Source organism: Electrophorus electricus, chromosome 10 (assembly GCF_041902795.1).
Source record: "Electrophorus electricus isolate QZ-2024a chromosome 10, ASM4190279v1, whole genome shotgun sequence".
Taxonomy (NCBI): Eukaryota; Metazoa; Chordata; class Actinopteri; order Gymnotiformes; family Gymnotidae; genus Electrophorus; species Electrophorus electricus.
Window position 1 is genome coordinate 19,463,842 of NC_137506.1, and position 21,506 is coordinate 19,485,347.

The 21,506-nt window shown below is 44.0% G+C and overlaps 1 protein-coding gene across 3 annotated transcripts; it reads right to left on the reverse strand.

Moving 5' to 3' along the window:
* Window positions 1-511: 511 nt before the first annotated feature.
* paplna (papilin a, proteoglycan-like sulfated glycoprotein) lies at window positions 512-20,628 on the reverse strand. 3 transcript variants are annotated; one of them, XM_081722201.1, is made up of 29 exons: window positions 20,494-20,628; window positions 18,835-18,867; window positions 18,647-18,709; window positions 17,684-17,787; window positions 15,793-15,853; window positions 15,425-15,527; window positions 15,016-15,143; window positions 14,315-14,438; window positions 14,144-14,224; window positions 13,840-14,012; window positions 12,850-12,973; window positions 12,218-12,344; window positions 11,901-11,972; window positions 10,399-10,603; window positions 9,663-9,839; window positions 9,305-9,455; window positions 8,830-8,913; window positions 7,997-8,153; window positions 7,738-7,822; window positions 7,524-7,629; window positions 6,972-7,278; window positions 5,052-5,210; window positions 4,668-4,795; window positions 4,290-4,374; window positions 4,062-4,202; window positions 3,029-3,156; window positions 2,809-2,917; window positions 2,517-2,680; window positions 512-2,184 (listed from the first exon to the last, which is right to left on the reverse strand). In XM_081722201.1, the coding sequence occupies exons 3-29, from the start codon at window positions 18,701-18,703 to the stop codon at window positions 2,009-2,011; spliced, it is 3,516 nt and encodes a 1,171-aa protein (XP_081578327.1). In that variant the 5' UTR covers window positions 18,704-18,709; window positions 18,835-18,867; window positions 20,494-20,628; the 3' UTR covers window positions 512-2,008. The 3 variants fall into 3 exon arrangements, with proteins under 3 accessions (XP_081578327.1, XP_035389016.1, XP_035389018.1); XM_035533123.2 differs by having other exon boundaries at window positions 514-2,184; window positions 4,062-4,208; window positions 20,494-20,627; XM_035533125.2 differs by lacking the exon at window positions 11,901-11,972 and having other exon boundaries at window positions 516-2,184; window positions 4,062-4,208; window positions 20,494-20,626.
* Window positions 20,629-21,506: the final 878 nt, after the last annotated feature.

Consider the following 21,506-nt stretch of genomic DNA (forward strand, 5'->3'; position numbering starts at 1 on the left):
GATAAAACAGGAGACTTTCAGGGTTGATCCAGAGAAAAGAACTAGCCCTTCTGGATCCTGATGGACCTCTAGAATCTGCATAACTAGGACAATTAAAATTAATTACATTTACTCAAATAAATTATACAGTTAATACAGTTTGCAATTGTGAGACATCTGATATTGATGACAATATTAACTTATATATGGTTGTAGGACATTGTAGTATCAAAATGCAGAGAATGAAGTAAAAATTGATCATTTTGTATCGTACATAAAGTACCATATAGTAACATATAATATAGTTACATGTAGTAGCAGTGGCTTCATTCTTAAATATCATAGAGGTGTGGCATTGTGATAGCTACAAGCCAGAACTTTACCACTCCTAACTGGCAAACTGAAGACCTCTGTTAGTTAGTGCAGTATGTATATGTAGCACATTATACATTTGTTATTTAAAAAAGCATAACCATTTAATAAAGGATTGAAATTCACTAGTCACATCAAACAATTTTGTAATGCTCTACAACTATGTCCTACATTTCTGTCTGATGTAAATCATTGACTTAGCGTTCCCCAGCAAGTTTCTTGCTCATTTCCAATGTGAACAACTCCCCCTAGTGGTGACATGTAGGTATAAGATGTACTTTCAGTCGGGTCGTTTTCCTCCAGAATATTTAGTTAAATTCTGAAAATTGCCATTGAAATATAGTCAGTGCGTTTAATCCAGTCAAACTGTCAAAGCTGTCAAAACCACCCAAAAAATGGTTTCTGTAAACTGTCTAATTTACAGAAACCAATAAAAATGCATTTTATGGAAGAGTTAAGCATCTATATTAGGGAATGTTTAATGAATACTGCAGCTATTCGTCTCTACAAGCAATCATTGACAACGTTTTAGGGCAATAATCTCTTATTATCTCTTATATCTCATAATGAAGCTTTTATCAAAAGTTTCACAAGATTATAGTTTATATGTTTCACATCAGGCTGCATGCAGAATTCCAAGATAATTTGATGGCAGTAAAGATATAAGCAAAATTTATTTTGGAAGATATTCTGTTTTCTTTTACAATATAAAGTTATAAAGGGAAAAATGAAAATATATTATGTAACACGAGGTCTCCAAAATAATATATCCATCATTGAAACATCATCAAAATACATTTGTAAAGTATTTGGAAATTTTAAAACTATATTCCCTGAAAGCAGTTCTTAATTTAACACAATGATATCAAAAATGAGCAAAATACTTTTGTCACCTACAAAATCTAAACACAGATCAACCTTCGTTAAAAAAACATAGCTGCATATACACATTTTATTTTGATTGTCAAACCATCCCTTCATCTATGGACAGATGTAGCAAAGGTCATCATTTTTATGAGAGTTTTCATCTACAGCAAAGTGCCTGCAGAGCCATCTGGTCAGGTAGAGCACGACTCATGTATTGTTTGTCCCTGTCCTATGTAATACTAAAACAACCCCTTTCAACCAGGACAGCTGTAGCTACAATGGCTATGACTGACAATTTATAAAAGTTGCCTGGCTGTCAAATACCCAGCCATTTCATAACATAATTGAACCATCACTGAAACAGTGGAGAGAAGATTTCAGATTATACCTGTTTATATGGTGTCTCACCATTAACAGCATGGTTTACACTCATATTTCTTCATTAACAATAATGATACAAACATATAAATGCACAGTACATGTCTATAAATAAAATAAGCAGTTAGATTCCCATAGGAGGAGCTGGCATATTGAATTGCGTTTACATTCATTTAATCTGTACATGACAGCCCTTTGTACTTTGGAGCAGACTTGCTCCACCCCTAGCTGCTCATCTGAGGTCAGATTTGATCATCTCCTCATATTGGGGAACAGTGTAGAAACAGTTGGCTGAAGCTGATCTCAGACCCGTCAGGGCCGCACGGTGAGCAGGGCGTTCCGGAATTGTATGCAGGAAAAGGAACGCCAGCTCCCCCTGGCAGGCAAGGCTGACGGCTCTGGCCTCTCTCCCCTACCCGAGCCGGCTTCCAGGCCTGCGCTTGCCCATGGCATAGCTGAAGCAACTGGCACAGCAGAAACTGAAGAAGTAGCGGTGGCCACACAGGCGGGCACTGACGATCAGCTCACAGTTGGCCAGCTCTGGCTCGTCCACACAGTCAGCCGACAGCCCCAGGCCTCCGCTGTAATCTGGAGAGAGGACAAAATGATTCAGGGTGGGAATCGGTGAGCTAATTATTAATTTGTTATAGTTATCATCTAAAGCTTTTAAAACATAATTAATGATCCTAAATATTATTTCACACATTGAGGGGGGAAGGATGCCATTAAGAATTTCGGCGTTGATCTGAAAATTCTGTATTGCTCTGAACATTCTGATTGTGGCTTTAAATACTCTAGATTATCTGACATACTGCCTCAAATACAGTGCATACACAAATACATCCTTTATGTACAAACCTATAGTAACTGTATTTAGTGAGGACTGACGGTTTTATGTTATGAAATGTGAAACACCCTACCTTTGGTCACCTGGACCTCAGCAGTGGCACTGACTGAGGATGATCCCGTGTAGGCGTTGCAGGTATAGGAGCCCTCATCTGCAGGCTGCACATTATGCAAGGTGAGAGCGCCATCTGCTGACACCTGCACCCGAAGCCCATCCGGCCGTACCGGGAGGCCATTCCTGCCCAGAAGCAGTTCGGTAAAGCCACACGGACTGTTCAACATGCCCCTCGGCTTCATAAAGCAACTGTTGCAGGTTACAAACAAAATGCTGGGTTTTTGCTCAATTTGACCAATGTTCACACAGACCTGGACCAGACGACCTTGACATTTTCCCCCAAAACTACGCAGGTGAGCTGAGCTGTGCCACCCCGTGACACCTGTGCACTGCTGGGGGCTGTGATGATTCTCAGGTCTCCTGGAGGCAGAGGGGAGAGACACAGCCATACAACTCAGACTGTACAGTGTGCAGTGGGAGGACCTGTATGCTTTTGACAGTTACTGCATTTAGAAGGAGGGTGTATCAAACCCAAAACTTTGAGCTGGATTTGCAGCTGCTCCAGCTGTTCTCCGCGAGAGACAGTGCATGTGTAGAGCCCAGAATCATCTGATTTTAGGTTGTTAATTGCCAGTGTTCCGTCTGAGCCCTGGGAGTGTCTATCCAGTCACAGCACCAAACAAAAGAGTGGAGGTATAAGCATAAAAACAGGCAGATCACAGAACCAGATGCACACAACATACACACTCGCATTCCTACGATTGCAAACACACCAGCCTGAAAATACAGGCAGCTGCACTTTAAATTAATTACACTTACACAAACAAGGAAGCTCTAAAATTTTATACAAATCTCTCCCAGCTAGTTTCAAGTTGTCTCCATCCATTATTACAAAAGTAAAAGCCTTATTAGAATTAAAAGCCCACAGCTGAGATGCAATATTTCTGCTGAAGCATTCCTACATGGCTTTGATCTTGATGCTCCTCCCACATTTATAACCTTGTAATTAGTAGTGTGGAAAATCAGAATGATAACATGTTGAGGTACTTAATACAATATGACTATTAAAACTTAATAATTTATAAAATGGCTGAATCTGAACTGTGGTGGTAGTATTGTACTAGTTAAATGCATCATGGTGGTGTACATTGGTAGAATCTAAGGGCATTGTAATAGTTCTTGGCAAAATAATAAAATGTAGTACTGGTAATATCATTAAGCCTCAAATACATGCATTCATACTGGGTATGTTCTTACAGATCAGGTTCAGAGTTACAATATAGTCCAATATTAGCCACCCTGAAATCAACTACAGTCCATACCTCAAACGAACTCAAAGAAACTGCTGGATACAACACCTTTTAATTTGGTTTACAGAGTATTAATGCACACACACACACACACACACACACACACACACACACACACACACACACACACACACACACACACACACACACACACACACACACACACACACACACACACATACACACACATACACACACACATACACACACATACACACACATACACACACACACACACACACACACACACACACCTGGGAGTGTTAAGGACGCCTCCGTTTTTGGTCCACTGAATTCTGACTGAGGCAGCTGCAGAGGAGGGCAGAACGGTGCAGTACAGTCTGGCTGTCTGAGCGGCACGCGCTTGAACCAGTGCCGAGCCCGCCCTGTCGATACTGAACCTGACAGAACCCACAGCACTTAGTTCCATGCACCATTAGGTGTGTCCATATGCTGGTGGAGGTGTGGTTAACGGGAAGTACCGGGGAAAGGGCGCATGAGGGACTGTAGGCAGGGCATCTGCGGGATCTGCTCTGTCCTGAGGTAACGATGGCTCCTGAACAACCTCTACAACCACAAAACAAAACAAACAAACAAAAAAAACACTTTCAGACCCACAGTGACAACAGCAACCACAACCTCAGCTTCATATTGCTTGTAGTTTGTGGAGCAAATCTAAAATCGTGGATAGGCGTAAAGAACTTGGCAGGCACAAATTTGGCAGGTTGTGCTCCCCTGAGCAGGCAGGGAGGGAGGAGACATAGAGGAGGTGGGGCATGAAAGCTGAGAACTCTAACCATAGGTTCCAAATATTGGTCTCTCCCCCAAAAAACCTCAAAGCAGCAGCAGGCGAAGGTCACCTGAGACAGACAGGTAGATGTAGCGATGATCTCTCGCACGCTCATGCGTGGCCACACACAGCAGCCAGCCGGAGTCCTGCACTGTGACAGGCCCCACCAGCAGTGATCCGTCAGACTGCTGCCTGTGCCTGCATGTTAGAGGAAGGCACTGCTGGGAGTCCATAAGGGATAAAGGGACTTCAAAATAGATATGAAATGTTCACTTGCACTGTTAAAAGGTTTAAACATAAAACGATTTAGAAAGTTTTAACTTGTAAATCATTACTGCACTTGATGGTTTGAAGGAACGCAGTATCTTACGTGAGTGAGGACTAACTGAAATGTAAGATACAGAGTTTTTGGTATGACTAAGGCTAGAGGTGACTGAATATTTGATGTACCAACCTGGAGGGGTTCAGATGGACTCCGTCTCTTCTCCACTCTACTGTCACAGTGGAGGAGGGAGGTGGGCTGACCCTGCAGGGCAACACCACCAGCTGGCCAGCCAACCCCTCCACCGTAGAGGGGTCCGACTTGTCTATACTCACACCCGCAGAAGTCCAACTGAGGCAGGGGATGCCAACATGGCAGGAACGAGACAGTACGAGAAGGAGAGAGAGAACAGGAATGCCATGCATAAAGGAAGAAAGAAAGAAAGAAAGAAAGAAAGAAAGAAAGAAAGAAAGAAATGCACATAAGGAAAGAGCAAAAAGAGGGGAAGAAAATCACTTTATGCTTTACTATTGGCAAAAGCATAGTGTGTCTAGCAGTCACCAAGGTATGCATAAAGGTTAGCCTTTACCTGGCTGCAGTCAGAGAAACAGCAGACAGCTCTAACACTATGCTCTTTGCTGCTTCTGCTTCAGTGTAAAGGGAAGACGTCCTTTACACTACACAGAGAAGACAGAGTATTCAGTTCTCATTGGGGCCATATTAGCATTTTGAGATCCCTGTGCTGAGTTCAGAAACACCGGCATGAACAGGAGGAACAGAGGATAGGTGCCCAGGACTGTCTTGTGGAACAGAAGTGATACTGCAAAATGACTGAAGATTTGTTTTCCGCTCTGAGTGGTGTTTATTTTTGAAGCCATACCGGCCACATGATTACAGCACAGTTAGTTTACAGCTGCAGTAGCAATTTTGTCTTGATATATATGCTCTAAACCAACACATTCTAGCACTCTTTGACTAAAGGTATGATTAAAGATATGGGCATGAGAATACATGACAAACATGAGAATACATGACATACAATGAGATACACTTATACACTGACAAAGATTAAAAAGAAACAGATGAATGTTGTGAGACACATAGGCAGAAGACAACATGTTGAATTTAACTTGGAGTTAGAATTAAGGGTGGGACAATGAGTTGGAGTTGTCGTGATCCTGTCATGGCTACCGCAGTTCAAGTTTTGTTCCACAACACTATTTTGTCTCTTTAAGTGTGTGTACGCATATTGTCCCACCCCTGAGGGTCAACAAGAGACACACAGACAGAAGCAGCTCTACTGAGACACCTGTCTTTATTCATCCCACTGAATGACAGGGGCCACACATGGTACTGAGAGAGAGAGGTGTAGTTGTGGATTCAAGTGAAAGGTGGAGACTACCAGGCTAACACACTAAACACAAGCCTAAAGAGAACCAATGGTGGCAGGAATGTACCAGTCCCAAAAGCGAAGTAATGTCCGATCAGGCCACAGTGCAGGAGAGTCAGCTTCTCCTGAGCAAAGTGTGGGAGTGTGTGTGTGTGTCTGTGTGTGTATGTATGTACGCACAGCCAGAGGGAAAGAATTTATAAGCTGTTTAGGGGAATTAAATGTCACGCATTAAGGCAAGTATAAACTAAAGCAACCATAAACTTAGGGCAAGTATGAACTTAAGCAAGAAGTTACCAAATATAATAGTGCATTATATTTGTTTGTATAACCTGGTACTATAGACATAGATGTAGGAAGAGGGGGTATCTGTGTGTGTGTAAGCAGTGTGCATGTATTGATGTGCATACTTTGCCCTTAGTCTAAGCAATGTTATGCTAATGAGCTATGCTGACTATATTAGTAGTTCAATTCAGAGAAATACATTTAACGAACAGAGATTCTGCAAACACAATGAGAACTGTTTCAATACATGAGAACGTATGAGTGAGTGAGCTGGTCCTGGGCCTGAGTGTGTGTGCGTGCGCATGTGTGTGTGTAAAGCGCTGTAGGAAACATTCGCCGCTCTCAGGGTAGGCTCAGGCTCCTAAGACAGGCACAGTGGGTGGGGGCAGAGGGCGAGGGCTGAACTGGGAGGGTGGAGTCTTGGGCGGAGATCTTACCTGGCGGCAGTGCTGCTGATCTGCACGGCTCTGGGGGCGGGCCGACGAGCGTGCAGCTGTACGCGGCCGCGGTGTGCGTGCTTGGCGGCGTGGCTCTGGGTGCCACCGCCATGCTCTACAGAGAGTGTCTCTCCACTCTGACATGTGTGCTGGCACTTGTCAAGTGTAGCAAAGTTGTTGCTGTTTCCGTGGCAGCCGCCATACCAGAAGTGCACGCAGCGTGACGAGGCAGGGTCGTAGTAGTAGCGGGCGGTCCACCGGTCACACGGGCCGGATGTATGCGGTAGCTCACAGGGTGCAAGCCGTGCTGTGAAAATGCCAAACACACTTCACAACAAACCCGACACACTTCACTTCTCTCTGCTTGAGCTGCTGAGCCTCGGTGAACTCTAAATGTCACATCTGTTCCCAGCAGATGCAGGGACTCCCAGCTGGGCCTTATCTTACTCGACTCTTGCCCTTATAACCTTTGAGGTTTTAAATGGGTGATTATTTAAATGGTTGTAATTTGCTGACCTGTTTGACCTTCATCTTGCTATGGTCGTAACTCACCGCTGGTGGGGGAGTCAGGGCAACCCTCTCCATAGGCTCCAGACGCTGCACTCACCCCGTCATAACAGCACCCGTACGTGGACATGTGGCAATCTACATGTGAGGGCTGAGAGCAGGGAGAGAGGAACAGAGACACAGGCAGAAAATAACGAATGATGGTGTTGTCCCAGTAAGGTTGCCCAGGTTTATAACATGGTGAATGACAGATACGCACAGCAGGGGTAGGAGGGACATATTCTGGACAGCCTTCCTTATTGGGACCGAGAGCTTGACTCACTCCATCTCGACAACAGCCATACCTGAGAGATAGGGACCGAAATGTGAGTGAATAAGTCTGGGTCTCAGCAAGTGTGTGTGTGTGTGTGTGTGTGTCTGTCTGTCTGTATGTGTGTGTCTGTGTGTGTGATTATGTGCGAGTGCATAGTGCTCCTGAGTGTGATGACATGCAGGATTCATTTCTCCCAGAGAAGCACCTGGTGTGGGTACAGGATGGTCTCGTGGTGCAGCCCTGACCCCAGAAATCACTGGCTGGTGTCCTGCCATCAGGACAACAGCCATATGGAGTCTGACTGCAGTGAGGTGCCAGGTTTGTGCTGGTGGGAGGAATGCCTACTGTATCTGGCTGGTGTACTGACAGAGAGGGCGAGAGAGAGAGAGAGAGAGAGAGAGACAGAGAGAGAGAGAGAGAGAGAGAGAGAGAGAGAGAGAGAGAGAGACAGTCAGACAGAGAGAGAGAGAAAGGAAATATTAGTGAATTTTCTCTGAATGATGGCTTTCTGTTTGAAGAGAACAAATAGTCACTGCACAAGCAAGTCAAAGAAAGAGAAAGAGATACAACTGACATAATAATAATAAGATGAAAGGACCAAGTACAAAGACAGTAAACTAAAAATCATTCACAATGGTTTCACTTAAGGAGAACAGCCCACATCTTAAGGCATCCCAAGGACTTTTGAAACAAACACGCACACACACACACACACACACACACACCCTCAGAGGCAGCCCAGTAAACACCAGCACAGACTCCCTAAAATTGTTCTAGACACTTTTATCACACAGGAATCCCTGAACCTCCCCTGACACACACCCTCCTCAACAGCACGCCATTCATGTCCATATAATCAGGGCAGGGGTAGATAGACAAAGGGCATGCTGCCAGGAAGCGCGCAGGGGGGTGCAGAGGACACAACACCGGGGCAGGGAGACAGAAGAGAGCGGCCAGGCCACAGGCTGGTGGAGAGCTGGTGGTGGAGCGAGTGAGGCAGGCAGGATGCAGGAAAGGGCGGCATGGGAAAAGGGACACCTGGGCCGTGGTCGTCAGGGGTGTAGCGGTGAAAACCGTGCAGCGTGTTGTCATAGCCCCTGGGGTCCTGCATGCTCGGCACCTCTGTTCAACACGAATAAAACACAGTGACTTGAAATGCATATAAAATGTCTGAGACACATTGCGAATTTGTAGCGAGGCCCTGAAGCTGTTTTCAGGCAGGCATATTTATTGCACAGATAATCAGTAATGCACTCTTGTGGACTATGGAATAATTCCACATCTATAAAAGCAAGAGTATGTTTGCGCTGGTAATGAGAGTTCTTAACAACTTCCAACACAGTTTAAATGCAAGTACTTTCAGAAGTTTTAATCCATTACTCTATGACTGATTTGAGTGAGTCGTGTGTGTGTGTGTGTGTGTCTGTGTGTGTGTGTGTGTGTGTGTGTGTGTGTGTGTGTGTGTGTGTGTGTGTGTGTGTGTGCGTGCGCATGCGCTAGGACAGGCGTGTACCCTGGGGGCGGTAGCAGGGCTGGGTGTTGCAGCTCTCCACAGTTGAGGGTTTGATTTGCGTGTTACAGTGCTCTGCCCCATAAAGGTTCCTCTGTGTGTCTGAACAGATCACCTGCCGCTCCCGAAGCCCTGAGCTACAACTCTTAGAGCACTGGGGGTATGGGTGGATAGGAGAGGGAGAGAGAGAATGAGAGAGAGGGAGGGAAATAGAGAGGGGAGAGGGGATAAGAGAGAGAAAAACAGAGAAAGAGAGAAAGACAAAGCGAAAAAGGGAGCGATAGAGGGAGATTGATGAAATTTATGAGCTGTTAAGTGTAGAGTGTAGGTATGAAACCAGGGAGTAGCATATTAATCTCACCAAGCCCCAGTCACCAATGTGCCATGCCACAGCAGTTCTGCAGACAGGCATCTCACAGGGCTGTGTCCTGCGAGGTGTGTGGAGAGTCCCACACATGTAGTCCTCGAGATGGGCACCTCCTGAACCAACACACAACACGTCCCTCGTCTGCTGACCGGAGCCGCATGTCGCAGAGCACTACACACAAACACACACACACAGACAGACATAAACAAACAGTGCCCACGGTTCACAAGCCCACACGTAGCATATACAAGTATGGACAATTACATAGAACAGTGTACACGGTTTAGGGGTTCAGAATGTTACTTGAATGCTTTCAGTATGTTTAGATTTTTGTTTTTAAGTTTTGTATTGTATTAATAATAATACTGAAATGTATTTTATTTTATACTAGTGCTGATGTTTCTTCTAGTGCCTGGCAGACTTAGCTGTTGACTGAGCTTTTATTTTTAACACCCTGAATGAAAGGAAATCACCAGCTGACCCTGCTGATAAACAAGCCAGGAAGTCTCAGCACTGCCAGCACCAGAAACTCCAAACAGAGACATTATCACTTGCAGGGATGAATCACACACAGGAAATAGGTCAGCTGCTCACATTTTAAACTACGCCTTTTAGGCTAAAATCACCTTTTGCTGAACCAACAGAGAAATAGAGCAAGGAAAGGTGTCTCAGACCCCGGGATGTTCTGGACGAGGCAGAGGTTGTTGGGCTGTGCAGGGCTGGTCTTTACCTGGGACCAAGCGGACACGCTGTACTGAGCACACCGCTGCATGCTGCACTTCTGCTGGCTGAGGGGCCGTGAGGTGTAGGCCTCACACAGAGAGTCCTCCACCACCCGTGAGCCAGACGCATCGTGGGCCACACACTCCACCCGCCGGCCCTGAGAACCCCCGCCGCACGTCACTGAACACTGGTTCCACTCACCAATCTTCCAGCTGCCTCGCGCATGCGAACACACACACACACGCACACACACACACACACACACACACACACACACACACACACACACACATACATACAAGCACACATACACACACGTGCAACACATACACATACGCACACACACACAGCCCGGGGCAGCAGTTACATGCTGAGTTGCAGGAGGGTAATGGGACCTAAACACCAAGCTCTGGCAAAACATGCAGAACCACCAGATAGCACAGATACACCCCGAAGCAGCACCACATACAACAGAGGTTTGTCATGTTCTTACTGTAGGCAGTTAATTCACACACCACAAAGGACACTTATGGTATACAATTTTATAGAAAGCAAATTCAATCTAGAAGAAAACTGAAAACAACTCGATTCATGCTCAAAGAATTTGCAAACAACACTTTCCCTGTCAGCCTTCTGAAAAGCCCTTAGGAAGAGAGAAAAAATTAAAATAATTCCAAGGGTTGAAATAATATCCCTCTAAGCAAGAGATGTAGAAACATTCAGAAACATAGTTTTAGCTTTTTGAGTAAAATCACCAATGATGCCACTCTTGTAGTAAAAAAAAAAAAAAAAAAAAAAAAAAAAAAATATATATATATATATATATATATATATATATATATATATATATATATATATATATATATATATATATATATATATATATCTAAAGTATATCTACAGCATCCAGAGGAAAAGGTAGCCCCACTGACACTGATATTAACCCAGGCAGCTTTACTACAGCACACGGACAGCAGCCCAGCTCAGAGCCCCAGAGATTGAGTTCATGGGTCACACACAGTGCGCAGGCATGACTCATAACAAGGGGGATTTAGAAATGTGTCCACTGAGTGGAACCAGCAGCATAGAGCTGCCAGGCTCAGGGAAGTTTTCAACAGGAGCAAAGCTCTGAGGTGGACAGTTGCCTCAGACCTTGGTTCATCTCCACATGCAGAAGAACAGACCCCTACGCATACAGACTCAGCTCAAACACATCACTGGTGTAACTAAATCCTGTGGGCAAGCTGTTGTATAAAGGTCTTATGTCAGGAGAGTTCTAGGAAATCATATATGTCTAAGAAACTGATTTAGTGCACAGCTTTGAGGATGTATATGAAGGGTACTGGGATTAATCCCCAACTATCAGAACTTTTCTATGATCTTTGGTTGAACCCCAGTTGCCTTAAAAGTAGCCCATAAAAGCTGCTACATTCTTTGGGCATCTAAGCTCTAGACTGTGGACATCAGTTAGTGTTTGAGCAGATCATCTGGTGCCTCTGGCTGGGTTACCTGTACACCTGTATATAGACTCGCGCTGGTTCCCTGGGTCTCCAGGCTTGCGGCTGGTACACATATGCCATCCTTACAGAACAGGAGCAATACACCAAGAGGTTTCAGGCACAGTGGCTGCCCATTAATCACACAGCCCAGATAAATTGCAGCGCAACAGTGAACAGGCTCACATCAGAGGTAGAATGGTTACACCAGTCACAAAGGTAGGAGGGAATTAAGATGGTCATTACCAAAGATATGAAGGATTGACCATTGTCACCTCCACCTGTAAATCGTAGTGTCACAAAGCCTGTGAGACGTTTGACGTCTCGTACCTGTGGGTTAGGGGGCACTGCTGCTCATTGCATGTGCGGTTATTTACAGGGCGAGGCAGGGATGCACACAAATAGTCAGGATAGGCTTCATTATCGATGGTGCAGAAGACCAGGCGGGACTGGTAACCTGAAAAAATAAATGATAAAACACGAGGACATTTAAAAGCATTTCAATGCAAAATTACACGCCCAGGGTTAATGAGTTGGAAGGGTAAGAAAATGTGATTCATAACAGCTGTGCAGGATATCAAGACAAGACAGCGGGGAGAGGCTCAGGTGTGCAGAGTGAGACTGCAGAGAGTGGCTCAGGTGTGCGGAGTGAGACCACAGAGAGAGGCTCAGGTGTGCGGAGTGAGACCGCAGAGAGAGGCTCAGGTGTGCGGAGTGAGACCGCAGAGAGAGGCTCAGGTGTGCGGAGTGAGACCGCAGAGAGAGGCTCAGGTGTGCGGAGTGAGACCGCAGAGAGAGGCTCAGGTGTGCGGAGTGAGACCGCAGAGAGAGGCTCAGGTGTGCGGAGTGAGACCGCAGAGAGAGGCTCAGGTGTGCAGAGTGAGACCGCAGAGAGAGGCTCAGGTGTGCAGAGTGAGAAGTGACAGAATGCTCCCTTTCCCTCCGGAGAGCGGAACACTGACCGGACCCGCACTCCCTGCTGCAGGCCGACCACGAGCCATAGCTCCAGTAGTAGCCCTCTCGGGAGCGCCCGTTAGGTAGGTAGTACTCGTACTCCACTCCCTGGTTGGGCTCCTGAGTGATCAGCTGTGAGGAGACAATTAAAAAGTGTCAGGTGGAAGCCAGATCTCAAAGACAGAAAAATCAAACAATCCCACACACAAAAACTCAGCATGCAAATGCAATACAGCTAATGCTATATAAGATTTCCTACTACACATTACAATAAATCCTTAATATACAGGGTATTTCATATTAAAAATAAATAAATAAATAAATAAAAAAGAAAAAAAAAATATATATATATATATACACACACACACACACACACACAATATATGACTTTCATATAAAATGGTTCCTATAAATACTATGGTTCCTATAAGATCTGTATGCATCAAATACACCATATAAAACATTATTAAGTGTATGAAAAGTGTATGTCATAAGTGTTTTCTTTCCTCAGTTTAGACAGAGCACTCTCAACCATTTCACTGCGAGTTATACTGTGTATGACTATGTATGTGACAAATAAACCAAACTTGAACTTGAACTTGAAAAGGAGCATATATGAAAAATATTTTACTGCTTTATCAAACGCACAATAATCATCCATTTTATAGTAGCCAACAGATATAAATTCATGATCATCGTGATGGTTCCACTTTGTCAGCGTCACCCTCTACATGGTGCTGATCGCCACGTGCTTCACGTTGCTCATCATCTGCTCTTTGTTTTTGTCACTGCCCTCCACTCATCATGTCACTAATCATTCCCGCCTTTAATTGAACCACCTGTGTCTCGTTTCTCTGTCACACAGAAGAGTTTAGAGTTTGCCTAGCTTTAGCGCACCCATTTCATCTTATGAAAAGCACTTCAAGGTGGCAGCATGGGAGCCACTAGTGCCTTGGCTGTGGTTCTGTAGGCCTGAAGCCTCACAGCTCGGCTCTCACCTCAATCACCAGGGGCTCAGTGGTGGGGCCACGACCCACGATGCTTTCGGGGGCCATTTCCCCCTCTGCTCCTCTCTGGTAGTACAGCATTGTGCCAGCGATGGGGGTGGCACGGGAGAATTCAATCACCCAGTGCCCATTAAGATAGTACTCACCACGCAGGTTCTTAATAGCTGTTAGGATTCACATTGACAAAACATTACTAAAACCACACCTATTATTACTACTATTACTACTAATAATAATGCAGTTGAGTGATTGAGTGCCTCAATTTACACACAAACTCATTCTCACATAAACTCACCCAAGTAGTTACGAGTAGCTACAGTTTCACTGATACGGATGCTGGTAGCACCAACAGGGATAATGAACATTTGATTATAACCTAAAACACAGAAAAAGGCCAGTTTTGTGCAGTTTGCCAAGTCCCAGATCTCTCATTCTGAGCAGCAGGCCCGGTTGGCCTTAGTGTTACCTTTGGGCAGGTTAAGCATGGAGAAGGTGTTAGCGATGCGGTGGCAGGACTGGCCGTCTCCAGCACACTGCAGACATGCGTCCTCCTCCTGCTGTGACTCCAGCATGTTGTCACAGCCGAGACGCTGGCAGCAGGATGTGGGCAGGCGTGAGGTGTTTAGGGGGGAAGAGTGAGACTAATTTTTGGAACCACGTTATAAACCCTTCAGAGACAGGCTAAAGGAAGGGGGAAGTGCTTGTCTCTTTATGGCAATGGAAAGTCTTTTGCACACATAATTTAGTATAATATGAATAAAATTGTAGTATTAAAACATAAAAAAAGATTAAATATGAAAAGGAAACTAAAAACAAATAGACCCAGATTTTTGTGGCAAGTCAATTTAGCGAGATATTATGTCAGGACTTACAGACCATAATATGACCAACAATAGTTCTATGACTTTCAGCTGAGAGAACAAACCCGCATGCTCAAATTATGTGTCTTGACACAACTATAATAATGTACTGGACCATTTAAGCACCCAAAACAGCCAAAATTTAATCAGTCTTCAGCCGGCACATAGTCTTCAAGTGGCATGTAGCTACAATGGTTTGGTCCACCACCCTAACCAGTGTGGGGTGCATTCAATTCTATATGCAGACCAGTGGCTGCATAACCTAGGGAACCACAGCAGAGGTGTGGGCTGTATTATTTAAGCTCACCCTGCACACTCCTTCCACACAGATGTCCTTTCTGCCTGGGTGGCAGGGCGTGCCATCCACTACAGAGGAGCGATGGCGGAAGTAGAAGTTCTCTGCTCTGGGGATACAGTTCAGCTCGCATGGGTTCTCTGCCGTGCAAATGTAAATGAATGTAATTTACATTTAGGCAAACATTCCAAAACAAAACAGCAAGCAGTAAATTAGGGAAGGCCATTGTGTGCTCCTTATGGAGATGTCACAGATTATTTTTGAAAAAGGCAAACAGAAGACTTGCACTAATGAGTGTCTCTCAGTTACAGGGTTCCAGTGTCCATAGCAAGTTTACAGCAAAACTACAGGGAACTCATCCATGAACTTGTGTGCTGAAGTAAGATTTGCCCTCTGGGAGTCAGGTCCTCTGCATACACACCTCCATAGTAAGGTAGCCATTTGTAGCGTTTTCCATGGAAGTCAGTGCCATCAAACTGGGAGCACTGCTCCTCTCTGAAATCCCTGGATCCCTCTGGACAGTCCTAGGAGGGAATATAACACACAGGCAGAAAACATCTGACAGGATACTAATACATTTACAGGGTGAATTTTCAGAGAGAGAGAGAGAGAGAGAGAGAGAGAGAGAGAGAGAGAGAGAGAGAGAGAGATTGTTCTAAAAAGTCAGCTGAACTCTCACTAATGAATCAGAGGCTACCTACAGCAAGCAAAGACATGTATTTTCATTTTTTGTTCATATTTCTTGCATGTTCCATGTCAGATGGGTTGTATAGTTCATGGGGTATGTACCTGAATGTTACAGGAGCGATAGGACTTACTAGGTCCCACACAGTTTTGGCCTCCATCAGTTCTATGAGCAATAGAGTTGTAGAATAAAGAAAAGTATTACAACACTGAGTGATGGACAAGCGTGAGCATTCAGTAGAATAGCTCCACATGTCAAAATGCTAAGTTTGCCTTTGGTATCAAATGACTGTATATTAATCAGCAGAGCATGCTGGTACAGCTACAACAGTGCATGCATACACATAAAGAGACACACAGCCACAAACAGACACATAAACACACACACACATACAGATTGCCATTTGGCAAAAGTATGTGTACTCTTCCTGGGTGTGTTAGTGCCTCTCCCTACAGCTGTGAATATCAAGTTTAATGTTTATATGCCAAAGTGAAGCAGTCATAACAAATTCCAACATACAAACTTGTCAGGTCAGGAAATGTGAGCTAACTTTATCCATTTAGGCTTACAATAACAAGCTGAACTAAAGTAATTACATTAATTACAACTTTGGAGTTGCAAGTCAAATGCAAATATTTTTAGATATGGCTGTGTGTGTACGTGCATGCATGTGTGTGTGTGAGCATGGACAAGTGTCAACTATGCGTTCTTAGGCAACGTTATATGCCAAAGACCTGACTTTCTTTCTTAGGTTTTGAAATGTCTGCTTTCAGCAATCTATGACATTCAAACATTCACACTACATAATGCTTCAGTTTGTCTGGCATGTAATATGGGAACATACTCGTCCTAGAGTATGTGAAATCCAGCAGCACTAAATCCTTACAAATATCATTTAGTCAGATGAACAGACCAGATGCTGACTGGTGCAAAATATATTTGCATTGACAGTATAACAATTGTTTCTTATGGTTATACTTCACATTTCCTCATTACTCAGTTTTGTGGCTTAATGTTTTCAGAGTCCACAGCTCCTCTTTGGAAGTACAGCTCCTATCATCAGGTGCAAGAGAGAACATGCAGACCAGATTCCAACTAGGGCAGATTTATGAACTCAACGCTACACTGGGGAGGATTCTCATGAGCCAGCTTGAGACACCAGTTTCAGCAAGGCACAGATAAAGGACATACGATGGTTCCCTTACTCATACTGTTCACCACACTGATCTACAGTGAATGAAGAAAGCAACAAAGATCCAGCTACTGCCAAGGACCAGACTTCAAAGGCTGGACCTCTGATTGGCCAGCTAAGCTTGGTCTTCATCCAAACGCTTTTGTTGGTGGTAATTCTCAGCTGAATAACATTCGAAAGTCTCAGAGGTTTATACACTGTCTATGAAAATTTGCAAAAGCTTTAAGGACGTGCGACAGCTTCTTTGTCTGAAAGGATGAGAGTGAACAGTAAAGGGCACTCAGGCTTTCAAATTAGGGCTTGTCTGGGAAACGCCTGCTTTTATCTTAAAAGCCAGCTTCCAAGTTCAACAGACACTTTTCAATAGTGATTTTAGAATGTACTGGCAATTACCAATGAAAGACCTGAAGTACAGGAGGTTATGTGTAGTTGCCTGTTTATAAAGCTAACACAGACCTCCTGGGTAAACAGGGGATCTGATGACTTCAGGTTTTTTTTTCCCCAGTTAAAATGCTTGAAAAGGATCTCCAGGAGAGAATCTGGTCTGGCCACCTGAATGAAAGAAGTCTATGAGGATATTGCCTTTGGGGAAACGTGTGTACTTATTGCAGAAAAGTCAATCCTGCTGATTTTGTGCACATCAGGTATTCTTGGCAGTAGCAATTTCAAAGCTGTCATGTAGTTTAAAAAGAATTTGAACTCCTAAACAAATCAGTGCCCAAGGCAACTCAGACACACCCAGACTCAGATGCACAGACTCCAGCAGACATGATGCTATGGGTGTCTGAGCGAAGACTACTCACCGTTGAGTCACACATCGCCTCGTCCTGGCCGTCACCCCGGTGCCACAAGTGCGGCTGCACTCACCATACGGACCCCATTCCTCCCAGTGATCATCACTGGGAAGCTGCGAATGCAACACTCACACTTTAGGCTATTAGGATACTGTGTAACTTGATAATTCATAGACCTACACTGAACACGCCTTTGTGAGTGGAAAGGAGTGGAAAATGTGGAAAAAACCCAAAGCCTATAATTCTATAATTCATTCACTGCATGTTTTCAATGTAGTATACATACACACTGTAATAGACATGTATATAGCAATATCAACTGTTATTGATAAGAGGATTACAGTGGATTTACATGTTGATGTTTACAAATATATATTTAATGCAAAGTGAAAGCAGTGTTGGCCTCTGCAGCACACGGTATTCCCCAGAGCTGAGAGGGTCCTTAGACACGACCCACACCACCACACAGTCTGCGACACTGGGTGAAGGCCACACTGGGGGAAGGCCACACTGACTGCCATACTAAACCTTGTCGATGTCATTCATGTACTTAAGACTCTGACTATAAGAGCCAACTCAAATGCTTCCTAATGTAACCACCATAATTGTCAAAAACACTAACAGAATTATTGTCGTGTCACACCTAATCCTAGGACATTTTGGAATACGTAAAGGGTTAAATGAATTCAAATCTTAGTGTGACTACAAAACAATCAATAAAAAATGTTTTAATTTACTCTTAAACTAACTACGTAGCTTCCCAGTAGGACTAATCACATTGTAGCCTATAAAGTTCAGCACTGCACAGGCTGGGTGAGTGAAAGTACTGGTCCACCTCTTCTCTCCAGTGTAGCATTGATCGTTGATACTTTGCAGTACTTTATAATACTTTGGTTTCTAGTGTTGTGGTATGACACCTTTACACTCTTACTCTGGTTTATCACTTCTGTTCAGCTCTGTCCCTCCACTCACCATGAACACGGGGACCAGGACCAACTGCAGTGAGACCACAACCAAAAGCAGCTTCATTGTTCACTAGAGAATACAGACAGTTCTTATGTAAAATGTGCTACTCAGGAATGCAGTGAAAGATGGCATATTAAATATATGTGGATATTAAATGTATGTTCACCAGAACATTCCGGTGAAACTGGGCTTACCGCAGTTGTTTAACTAGTCATGCACGCAGTATCCTACAATAAAAGAATAATTTACATAAGTGAGAATTAGCAGATTCTTGATCTGGACCACATCAAACATAGAATCTGCATTCCAAGAAGAAACAGTATCCCTGGGGCCAACTACACACAATTTGAGTCCCCCTTAACACCCCGTTCACCCTTCATGGGAAAGAAAAACAAACTGTCTCAATGGGGACTCTGTACCAGATGACCAAATCACAGGCTCCCCATCACGTCAAAAGGTTTAATGGCTTAACTGAGACATTTGCAGGCTAAGGATCTCCAGGTGAGAGCAGATAGAGTGCTGGCTGTTTTTGTGGCTGTTATCAAGACAGCTGGGGGCTTCTGATGCCTGAAATGGAAGAGGAGGCTGCCACTGCTGAAGCCCAAAGCAAGTGACCTTCGAGAGTGCACCATCATCATGTCTGGAGTCAGTTCAGGCCTGTGCCCCGTGTGACTGGGCAGGACGTCAAGATCATACTCGAGCCGAAAGATACAGGAGGGAGCAGACAATATATTGTTCCAATTAATGTAGCTGCTCGTTTGCACACGTTTGAGGCTCGTTATCAGCATCAGTGCCACCCTCTGTATTGTAATGTAGGAAAGCCATCACTGGAGTCTCAGTGCAGGCAACCAGCAAATCAAGACCTAGCATCTCAGTTCTGCCTGGACACATGATAGAAATAGATAGCACAGTTTGTGATTTAGCTGAACTGACACTTAAGAAAAGATCAAATATGCTAAAACACATATGCACCCAAGGAAGGCTGCTAAGATATGTTTTAGAGAAGGACCCATATTACTGTCTGCCAGCATGTGCAAGCTGCCACCTGCCACCTGTCATTGGATACAGTTCTTGTCTAGAAGAGCACTTATACTTATGTTGGAGTAAAAGTTTAGTACCGTGTGCCAGGGTGCATGGAAATGAAAAAGGTTCAAATGTGTTGATTCTGAATGCTCTGACCTCGTAGGCCTATTCTGAGTTCAACGTATGCTTGTGCCACCATATGTTCACCTGATGTATTGTTAAACATGCTGTACTCGTTTTCTTAAGATTCCTGAAAGCCTAGTGTGTTATAAGTCACCCATCTACCACCCATAAGAAGCCTACCACAGATAACCACAGCAAATAACAACAAAATAAAAAGATGATTGAGAAAGTGGTTTAAGTAAATCTGTCAACAAAGCGAGCACCATTTCATAGGTATGGGTGGGGTGAATGACATATCTAGGGCGTTCGTACATGCACGCTAAAACAAACTCCAGTGTTGTGAAACTGGATACCAGACACAAAATTAATTTGTATATCGTAGATTACCTGTGGACCTTCTTCTGCCTTATACCAATACTGCTGTAGCTGCTTCATTACGCGGATTATATAAAACCATCACGATTACTGTAAACAAAGAATGCGCGCGATCCGCGATAAAACGTAAGAAAACCAAAGATCCTCATGTACGGCTCATCGCTTACACGAGAACGGACGAACGGGGACGCAACCCATGCAACACACCAACATTTTCTTCGCGAACTTGTTTCTCTCTAATTTAAGAGATAGGCTGGGTTAGGCTTCTCGTGGCAGACTACGATGAAAGAATACACTTCAAAAGTTTACGATGAGTCTATAGTAAAACTTACCAGTTACGAGTTATGAGATGGAAAGTCCTTTCAAGTATACCTGACGACTTCGCTAGCTGCGAGCCATGCAGAGAATGTGAGCTGGCGTGCGGAGCTACTTTTGGCTGGAGACGAGGATGTCAGCGTGGATTTCTCCTCCGCTCCCCTACGGGAACGTACCCACTGCGTCACTCAGTAAACCGCAGCCTGCCTAGAAATTATACTGCAGCGCTCCAAGAAATGACGGTGCAGTGCGGTAACCTTAAATAGCGATTGTCCAGTAAAGACAGCTGTTAATGACAAGTAGAGGTTCCCTGTCTTATGTGAGGTAAGTGAGAAATCTTTTGGTGTGAACGATATGGTCAGCGCTTTTCCCAAACAGATTTAGCTGAGTTTGTCAAAAAAAAAATAAATCATACTTTCAGTTCTACTTTATTTTAAATCCGCTATGCAGTAACATGATATACAGAGCATACAAACGACATATATTACAAGCTTTTTTTTCATGGTAACCCCCTGAAGCCACAATAAGAAACAAGAACAACCTCCGCGTTTCCAAAAGTGGCTCACTACAGCTGCGTTCAAGATTGAAACTCCAAAGCTAATAAAAAACACTCAAGTGGTAAATATAAAATGTGCATTTCTAAGCTTTAGCTGTAACAATAGCTGTGCTACAATAGTTGTGTCCTACAAACAGGGTTTTGAGGGTCCCGTCATTAACTAAACTGAGATGTCCCTGCGAGGTATTAATTTCAGTGCCGCTAAAATTCTTACTGGTCAAATGAAGAGAAAACGGTATTAGATTCCCATACAAAGTAGTTTTTATCTTGGTGATGAGTACTCTATGCTATTATATCATTACTGGCCAGTAGAAAGGCAGGATGCTTGTTTTCTTAAGAGATCTTCAATGAGTTTGGCTGACATCCATGGGATCTCTTCTATCGTACACCTTCTCTGAACACTGTTGTTTCATAGATATTGGCTAAACTTTTGTGCTTGCCTCTTCTTAGCGACCACCTTGATCTCCTTCAGTT